General features: G+C 47.3%; 1 protein-coding gene across 1 annotated transcript; it reads right to left on the bottom strand.

Moving 5' to 3' along the window:
• Positions 1 to 698: 698 nt before the first annotated feature.
• On the bottom strand, positions 699 to 1,754 carry LOC135389496 (uncharacterized). The gene has a single exon (XM_064619536.1). It carries the CDS (start codon positions 1,752 to 1,754, stop codon positions 699 to 701), a length of 1,056 nt encoding a protein of 351 aa, XP_064475606.1.
• Between the last annotated feature and the right edge of the window lie 8,308 nt (positions 1,755 to 10,062).

The raw sequence follows: 10,062 nt of genomic DNA, 5'->3' as shown, positions 1-10,062 counted from the left end.
TGGGAAGTGATCACTCCCAAGCGGATTTTGTTTTACAGTCCATTCTATCTCCTGAAACAAGGATGGACTGCAAAAAGACAGGTCTAAGGTTGAGAGAGACTGACTTGAAGAATGTATGTATGTAGGTGCCCCTGTGTTTAAGAGGCAGGTGGATGTTGATAATAAGAAATTCTCTAACATTTTCCCTCGAGTGTCAGTTCTCGTACTGCCCCAAAGTGGATTGTGAGCATTAAAGTCACCTAGAAGTATAAAAGGACTTGGAAGTTGGCTGCATAAATCTTCTATTCTTTTTGTGTAGTAGTGTCTGAAGGTGGCAAATAGATTGAGCAGATGGTGACAATTCTGTCTAGACACATCTGCACGGCTACAGCTTCCAAGTCTGTAACTAGGTGTACTGCTTTTGTTGGGAGAGATCCTCGTGTGACGATCGCAACACCACCAGATGCTCGGGTGGCGTCAGTTCGATCTTTTCGAAAGATATTGTGTCTTCGCAGTGGATTTTGTGTTTGTGTATTCAGATATGTTTCTTGAAGACAAAAGCATGATGTGTTATACTTCTCGAAAAGATCGTTGATGTCATCTAGATTAGAGAGTAACCCTCGGCAATTCCATTGGAGGATCGTGTGTTGCATAATGATTGCAGTAAGAAGAAAGACGCCTGTCAAGAACTTTTGCCGACTAGGAAGAGCTTCCATTACCTATTTTTTTGTTGGGGGTGTGACCCGCGGCCTTGTGGTTTTCTTTCGTGCAGCCGCAAGCTCCTTGTCAGATATGTCAGGGAGTGACCCGCTCCCCGACAGACTAGATCTATTCTTTTTGGGGGCTTGGGAGCTCGTGCTCGCAAAGGAGCGCTCAGAGCTCGTCTCGTCCTCGCAATCCATAGATGTCACCTCCGTGGACTGTGAGGACAGGAGTGGCGCCGGTGTTAGCGACGCCACAGGAATTTCGGGAGTTGGAGGTGGATCTCCACCTCCTTGGATCTGACTTGCGTTGGTCTGGGTGAATATTGACTGCTCGGTCTGGGTGTACTGTGTGACTAGTTTTACTTTCTGTTTTACAGCTGTGGCGAAAGATTTCTCGAAAAAAATGGGAGCTACTTTTTTCCTGGCTTCTGGGTAACTGAGGTTATGCGTGACTTTAACATGTAGGACTTCTTTTTCGTATTTCCATTTTGCACAGGATCTCGAGTAGGATGGGTGGTTAGAAGAGCAGTTGACATAACAGTCTGGCCCTTTGCATTCTTTTGTTTCATGGTCACACTTCCCACACCGTGCGCAACAGGCAGAGCCACGGCAGGAGTCGGCAGCATGACCAAATCTGTTACAACGGAAGCAGCGCAACGGGTTTGGGATGTATGGGCGAACTTCAGCTGACATATACCCTACTTTTAGCTTTTGAGGAAGAGTCGGGCGATCAAAGGTAAGAATAATATTACGGGTTGTAATGTACTCATTGTTCTTTCTTATTTTTATTTTTCGTACATCTATGACGTCCTGGTCTTTCAGGTTTAGAAGAATTTCCTCAACGGGCACGTCGATGAGTTCAGATATGGCAATGACGCCTCGACTGGTGTTCAGAGTTTTGTGTAAGGAAGCTGATATTCTTTTTCCCAACATTTCATGTGTGTTCAGAATGGTCTCACAGTCTGCTTCAGACGTGCACTTTATTAACAAGTCGCCTGATCGCATGCGCTTGATCTCAGGTATATGCTTAGACAGAGATGCCACCGCCTTCTCAATGAAGAACGGCGACATTTTACCCAACGGGACTACCTTTTCTTTGTCATTTCCTGTCGCTGAAAGAACGACGTACTTTGCTGTAAAGTTCGTAGACATTGTTTTGAATACTTCGGTCCGGGGACGTTTGCCGCCCCCGATCGTAGAGGAGGAAGAATTTTTTACCATGTACGGTTTTAAGAAATGGACGCTCCTACGAGTCGCTCACGTTTCACGTCCATACGCGTGAGAAGGTCCCGGAGTTTTAAGGAAAACCCATCGGCCGGGGCTTGACCAAGACCCCGACCGCCACCGTTCAAGGCTTCTACCCTTCGCCTTTCATCCCCTCGGCACGGTACGGATAACACCTTGGGACTGGGGGCTAGGGTCCGTGGTGGCGCCACTCACCAAACATCAGTGTACGCTGATGCCCCCTGCGGGGCGAATTTTTATGGAAGTTTATTTTTATCTATCGTGAGTCAATGGGTGTTTGAACGCCGTAGTGTCCGCCCATTTGGTCGAACGCCGTTTGGTCAAATGACGTTTGATCGAAGGCTTTTGATCGAACGCCGCTTGGTCGAAAACCGTTTGATCGAAAGCCGGTTGATCGACGCCGTTTGTTCGAAATACGTTTGTTCGAAGGGAGTTCAAAACTGCATGCACTGTGTCATCCGCACCTCTTTTTCTGTAACTTTTGACTCGAGCATACGGAGCTGGCAATCAGGGTACTCTGCTTTTTTTCATTTTTATTATTATTTCTTTTCTTTTCTTTCTTTTTTTTGCAGGGAGACCGCTGGTTACTTGCAGACGTTTGTAATTTACGAACCAGTCGGACACATGTTGAAGAAAGTTGCCCCAGGTTGGGAACAGCCGATAGTCTGTTTCTTCTGAGCACCCTTCTCATTGCTGGTGACATATTTAAAGGGAACGGTCTGAAACGGGATAGCCATATGTGCGCGAAAGCCACTCGAAGTCTGTCGATGCTAAGAAGGAAATTTCGCCATGGCACAACGAAATATATTAAATTAACATCATATAAAAACCTTAGTTGAACCTCGTTTAGTGCATGCATCTGCAATCCGGGTCACACATGCCCGCTATCCGAAAAAATAGAGAAAGTACAAAGATCTGCTGCCCTGCTTATCTTGTCTAGGTTTCGAAGGACTTCTTCGGTTACATGTCTGTTGCAAGAACTAAATTTAGATTCACCTGCACATAGGCGAAAAGTAAATAAAATAAAACTGCTCTTTCTCCTATACAATGGTCAGTTGATTGTCAGAAACAATAATACATTGTTAAAATTTATCCACATTCAACAGGAATAAATAATCGAAAAATGTCATTAATTTATTTATTTATTTGCCAAGAATGTTTAATACTTGAAATCAATTATTATTTGACAAAGTGGGTTAGCATGAGGAATGCGTTTACGAGCAAACGGGTTACACGCAGTTAAATGTTGCTTAGGATAACGGCATTTAGAATTCCGGCGTTCAACACTCCAAGTGAACCAATAAAAAATCGATCAAACGACCGCTGCCGTTTCGATCTTCGATGAAATGTCTTTCGACCAAATCATATGTCGGCACAGTTCCTATAGAAGTCGGCCAGGATGCACATTCTCCCAGGCCGTTAGTCATGACGTTGCCCACCTCTGTGAGGCCAACAATGGTGAGACCTTTCATCGTCACCACAGTGAATTAAATTCGGCTACCTGAGGTAGAGTGTGGTTGACAAAACGTGTAAGAGAAAATGTGGCCGATGAACGGATATCAACATGGAACGCCGGCTACTCCATAGCGCCTTAAGCTACATAAACGCGTAAACACAAGAGAAAACGAGTAGTAAAAATAAACTGAAGAAATAACATTAAACTGAATATATGTTAGAGGTTCAACGATAACACCCAGTGAGCTTGAACTAGCGTTGCAGGAAGGTGGATTGACGCTGCACAGCGTCGCAGTCAGGCACTGGCGTCATCGAATGGTTCTGTAGCATTCGCTACAGTTCCACATCAGTATAAAGTCGGCGTCGTGAAGCGTACATTAGAAGTAGTTTTGGCATGTGCTACAACGTGTCTGTTTTTGCATGCTCTTGCCTGTTTAGGTTTTTTTTGTCTAAATATCTGTCTATTTTCATGGTTTTGGCACGTAAATTTCCAAGTTCTACTTATAAGAGGAAGTAATGTTGAATGCCTAAAACGGTGGGCAAACAGAAATGAGTTGAAAACCAATCATCCAAAGAACCAAGCCAGTCATCTTCCAGACCGAAGGTAGAATAACTATAGGAGCGAGAATGTGTAGAGCATGTTGGATGGAGTTTCGGAAAAAAATAGTCCCGGAAAAATTGGTCCCTGGTTGCGTGGCGGAAGAAATGGTCCCGCGCGGTTCCGTGCACCCAAAAATACAGGAGCGTCGTTGTGGACATCTGATAAACCGGATCATAGCCAATCAAGTGCTATCATTCACACTCCTCATTTGTTCGAAATTGGAAGACATGCTTTTTTAAATTAACATTAATCTTAATGAACAATAAATGCTGCACGCCATTTAATGAGGAACATAAAAGCGGTTCCATTTGCTGCACCGCTTGTATTGTACAAATTGCGTCTGTTCTTTCTGTTCCTCTCTTTATTTAGCGGAGTACAGACAACGCGACAAGATCATGAAGCAGTTCTGCAATGTCTGCTACCTTCTCCTAAAAGTGAAAAAAATAAAAAAATAAAAAGGAAGAGTCGTTTTTCTGCAGAACGAAAATTCAAATCTCAGTTCTTTCTTATTCTCACTGATCAGGCCATATCTTCTGTTTTGTCGACCAACTCGTGGAGTGGTAAAAGTTGTTTGAATTTCTGTAAAACGCTAACAACTTGGGGCAGTGTCAATGGGAACTTGAACTGGAGAGTCGCAGCAAAAATTTTGAAGTAAAAATGGTAGACATCGATGCCAGCGAACTTATAATGGAATATCCTTTTGTGTCATTGAGAAAAAGAGAGGACGCCAAACAAAGAGATGCCAAACAATTTTTAACGTACACATACAAGAAAGCCTCCAGGAGATATATCTGAATCCTTGCATTTGCGTCAGCATTCTATTTTCTGACCACACCAGCTACTGTCGCTGATGCTGAAAGAAGTGTCAGCACAAAGAAACTGACCGATCAAGAATATCCTGCGCTCAATTAACCATAAGATATGTCAGGCTTTCTGAGTTCGTAGTCAACCGAAAACATGATTATCATATCTCTGGACTATGACGCATTGATTAACCAACTTGCGAAGAACAAGGCTCGAAAGAAGGGTTTTGCGCAAATGTTCACTGCAGGCCTATGTATGCATAATATAAACCCTATATCAATATCGTATTCCAGCTTCTGCACTGTAAGTGAACCCGGACTTATGTTCGGAGGGGACCACGCTCTTTGTTGCTACAGCGCTGGGAGCGGAGTGCCTTTCGAGCTAGAATCAAGTCTTTTGTCCTAGGCTGCCTCCATGTCTATGAAAATAAAGCTCAAATTGAAATCCATAAACGAGAAGGCGCTATTCGTTCTGGCTACATACAAGCAGGACCAAGCTGTTACATAAACTTCAAACTGACACATTAAGCGGCCTTGGTAATCGCCATTCATTCCACCTTTCTCACACTATGACCTTGTTCCAAATGCGGGAGAGGAAGACCCGGCCTTTGTGGTCGCCCGCCTTTCGGTGCATATGAGCATTCGGATGTTCTGGACGTTTGGTGCTTATCAGCAGGTTCTCCCCTCCTGCTCATTTCCACCAAACGCTCAAAACCACCAACTTTTTTTCGGTGCATATGAGCGTTTGGAGGTTTTGAGCGTTTGGAGGTTATGAGCATTTGGTGCATATGAGGCACAACCGGCTCTAGGTACCTCTGCATTTTGCCCTTAATCTTGATAACGGGTGAGCGGATTTCAATGAGTATGGTATCAAAATACTCTGGAAAGAATTCTGCATCCGAGTTTCAATACGGATTTTTCATTTTTCTTCTTAGTTTTTAACAAGAGCGCATCAAAGTTGCATTCAATTTTTCCCATGCTTTCGGAACGCCTAGAAAAATGTCAAGAGCGAAAATTAAAAATCGGTAATAAAGCTCAAATGCAGCATTGGACAAGCTATCGTACAAAACAAACCGGGCGAAAACCCATCGAATATTAACCGAGATTAAGGACGAAACGTGCTCCATAGAAAATACATGGGGCCTTTGGAGCTGGTATCCCCTCTGAAATCATCGAGCAACTTATTATCATCTGCGCCATATCCTATACTCGCCAAAGTTAAAAGCATACCATGGTTCGTTGCTAGCAAAAGAATCTCAGTTGGCGTACAAATAGTCTCTGGAGGTTAAAAGTTGAACTTATGCTCGCTTTCGACTTTTGTGGAAGTACACACTATTCTAAGAGCATAGCCTCGCTTTGCCGCTGGCGAACTTGCTTTATTTGACGGATACGATGAATTGACTACTGCTACAATTCAATTGCTTCATTTGTGGTAACAATTGTGGGATTCCACCTCTTAAATCCCACCCGGGGTAGAGCCAGACCTGTCTTTTTCCCAACCGCTGCACCGAGCGACACGGACACAAGTCAATGAACACTTTTTTACTGAGTCACAAACGTGAACTTACATCTTTCTCGCAGTCAAAATACCGCTGCCTGTCTTGACAGCTGCCGACCAGAACACTTCCGTCCTTCGCGCTCTGCGCCTTATCTAGAGCGACTGCTGCCGCAACATCTTCTGGGCCGAAGGCTGTCAGTGGCGGGTTTCCATGCAAGAATCGAGTCTGGTGCAGGGCTCCTGCTCAATGGGATGTTGGGTGGATTTCGGGGACCCAGCATACTTGGCAGAGTCTAGCAAGTTCCTCAGGGGGTACAGGAGGCAGGGGGCTCAGTAGGATATCTTTGCTGCAAGGTGTAACCCCGGGATGGTTCTGGAGTCGAATGCAAGGGATCTCATCGAACGGGGTGGGACTGGTCCCACCATCATGTTCTGGAGACGTAAGAGACTGTGAGGACGCCTACCAGCACCGTCCAAGTGGCGACACGGTGTGGCTCTATCCTTTCGCGCTGGAACTGGTCGTCGAACGGGGTGGCGGCCGTTCCGTGCCGTGTGTACATACCCGACCTCGGGGCTGGCGATACGGCCGAAAGGGCCGTCCGTCTGTCTCCCTCGAGTCCTGCAGAGAGAAAAGAGGAAGCTTCACATTGGTGTCTTATGTGGGGGAAGGTTATAACGAGTAATCCCGGGAACCCCGCCTTGGGCAGTAGTCTCTCCAAGGGATTGATGACCAGGCCTGGGCGGGCTCAAAGAAGGGCGGCCTCGCGACGTTGAATCGGGATCCTCCTCTTACCTGTCGTTGTGCGGGATGCGCTGACGAAAGTCTGGGGTCTTGTACGTGGACGGGGCCAGTTTCCTCGTTGTCGCCGCAATGCTCAAGCCTGTAAGCCACCGGAGTTAGCTGTGCGCTTACCCGATGAGGACCCCCACCTATCAGCGAAGGACGCAGCAAAGCCTTTCGCTGCATCACTAAGGGGATGTGTTTGCGTTAGAACCAGGTCTCCTACGCGGTAAATGACCTGGCGTCGACCTTTGTTGTAATGGAGAGACTGCTCCAGTCTTGCGACCTGAAGGCTCTCTCGTACCAAACGAATGGCAGTCGAAATTCTATCGTGAAGATCATTAGCATATTTCGCGTACGGACGACCAGGCTGTGCGTGCCGTGTTCGCAATGTGTTTTCGAGGAGGAACACAATTTCCCGTCGAAAATTCAAATAAGCCGGGGTAAACGCTGTCGACCTATTTTCCGTCGTACGACTGGCAAAGCCAAGCTCAGTAGGACGGGCGTCCCAATCTTTATGCCAACATAAGAGATACCAACATCATCTTGGTGTTGCGATTAACCCTCTCAGTTATGTTGCCTGAGGGTGATAAGGGGACGTCTTTACGTGACGTATGCTCAACGCAGAGCAGCTAAGCAAACACCTTACTTGTAAAGCACGAGCGTTATCCGTGATGAACTGGTCCGGGAATCCAAACCGTGAAAAAACGTCCAGCAGTCTGTCGCAGACCCGAGCGGACACCAACTTCCGCAGCGATAAAGCTCAACCCACTTCGTGAAGTGATCTGTAATAACTAACAGATACTGGTTACCACGGGGACTTCTGGGATAAGGACCCATTACATCACACGCGACTATCTGCCAAGGTTTCTGGCGAACAATTGGTTGCAGCAAGCCGGGAGGCTGCCCTCTACGCGGCTTAGACTTCTGACATATCGGATAGCTGCGTCTATACCGCAAAACGTCCTCTCTCATGCCTGGTCAAGTCGCGATACGACACAACTTAGAATAAGTCGTGCGGTCGCTACCGTGACCTGACAATACAGAATCATGGAAGTATTTGAGGAATAACTTACGTAGCTTCCTTGGAACTACGATCCTAAAGGGGCTATCACCAACCTCATCGTTGTCCGTCTGGGGAATGTACCGGACCAGGAGATCATCCTCGCTCAGCTGATAGGTGTCGCACCTCTTCTCAGTGTCTTCCATGTCTACCGTGTTTGCCGTCTCGAGCCACCTTGGCACACCCTGACAAACGCCATCGGTCCTCTGCGCTTCCAGGATGTCGTCCCTGCGTGGCTGGTCCGTGCTTGCCAGGATGCGTGGCTGGTCCGTGCTTGCTGGGAATCTTTTCAGGGCGTCCTCCAAGACAGCGGGTACGACCGTCGCTGTTAGGTGTTCTGCTCCGGAAAATACCTTAACGGGCATCGATTGTCCGGCTCCGGAATCCTGGGTCTCCTCACCAGTCCAGTTCTGCTCCGTTCCCGGCATGCACTCGATGAAGGGGTAGAAGGTAGTACCGCTAGCGTGCTGGTAGCCTCCGCGACGTCAGTCCAGGACGAGTCTCATCCGGATAATGAAGTCGCGTCCCAGGATGATCAGTCCCGCCATTCCGGGCAGGTAGATGAAGCGTTGTCTGACACGTTGTCCATCGACGGTCAAGATGAGACGTATTGCTCCTCCAGCTGGTACCACTGTATCTGATGCGAGCCTTGGGCAGGACCTGGTTGTCCGGACGGAAATGTTCCGCTCCCGGTACCAATCGTGGATGGTGTCACCCATAGGCGCCGACTGCGGGGGGGGGGGGCTCTTGGCCCCCCTCCCGGAACATGAACTAGGGGGGGGGCGCCCCTAGTGTTCGCCCACCATACTCATTATCACAGTAGAAGGGGTGGCGAACACACAGGGGTGGCGAAGAAACACAAAGGATGACACAACACATATAGCCTGAATTTCACCCAAAGCAATCAGATCAATGAAACGAAGCAGTCGAAAAGGTACCTGCAGCTGCCAGTGAGGTGTAACCGGTAGCGTCTTCGGAACGCATGTCCGTTTGGAGCGGGTTCAATTCCCGCTGCTCCATTTCATTGACCATATTCATATATTGCGCGCATTTCGGGTCAAACACCGAGGATTCAATGCATTTTGTTTCTTTTGCACTTAGTTTTCAAAGGCGTACTGCCTTCAGTTGTGCACATGTTCACTGTTTACGTTCTCTCTGTTTCTAGTTTTTTTTTTTTTCATGTTCTTCCTTCCTCTTATTTCTATAGCAGTTCAGCATACATCATAGGATCCCGCAGGAGTGTGTGATTCTTCAGCTTTAGTTTTGTGTTCTTCATTTTTCTTTTCCTTATCTTTCCTTCTTTTTGTTTTCTTTTGCGTTCTTCTTTTCTTTGCCTTTTTTGTCTTCCCCTTTCACTTTTTTGTTGGAATAACAAGCCGACATCCATCTGGCTTACATTTCCGTTCTTTTTTTCTTAATAAACATATCCCCCCCCCCCCCGCCAGAATACTTACTTCGCGGTGCACCCTTGCCCCCCCTCCCCCCGGGAAAATGAAAACTCTCCGCCTCTGGTGTCACCTATCAGGGATACAGCCACTCCGGTGTCCACCAAAGCTGCAACGTCCTTACTCAGATCGCGCACCACGATAAACGATCCAACGTTCCATATGTCATCCTGCGCTCGACATGCGAGCGGGACAGAGGCCAGTATGTTATCAGACAAGGTAGCATGCTTACAATTCGCTTGCCTCTTATCGATGGTTTTCAGCAGCCGACGACAGAACTGAGTCATTCCCAATTACCGCTGCCGGCGTCTCGGGTTTCCCTGCTGGGGTTGTCTGGGGGTGGTAGTGGTTTGTTGCGGGCAGTTACGACGAAAATGACCGCGTTCGCTGCAACCGCTGCTGCAAACAACACTGCAAATGCACTGTCCTTCCGTGTTCCCGGGCGTGCGGCAAGATGGGTCGGCCCCACGTTAGGCGCCAATTTGTGG

The sequence above is a fragment of the Ornithodoros turicata genome, chromosome 3 (assembly GCF_037126465.1).
Source record: "Ornithodoros turicata isolate Travis chromosome 3, ASM3712646v1, whole genome shotgun sequence".
Taxonomy (NCBI): Eukaryota; Metazoa; Arthropoda; class Arachnida; order Ixodida; family Argasidae; genus Ornithodoros; species Ornithodoros turicata.
The sequence above is the reverse complement of the archived record's forward strand: the minus strand, read 5'-3'. Positions and strand labels throughout refer to the sequence as shown.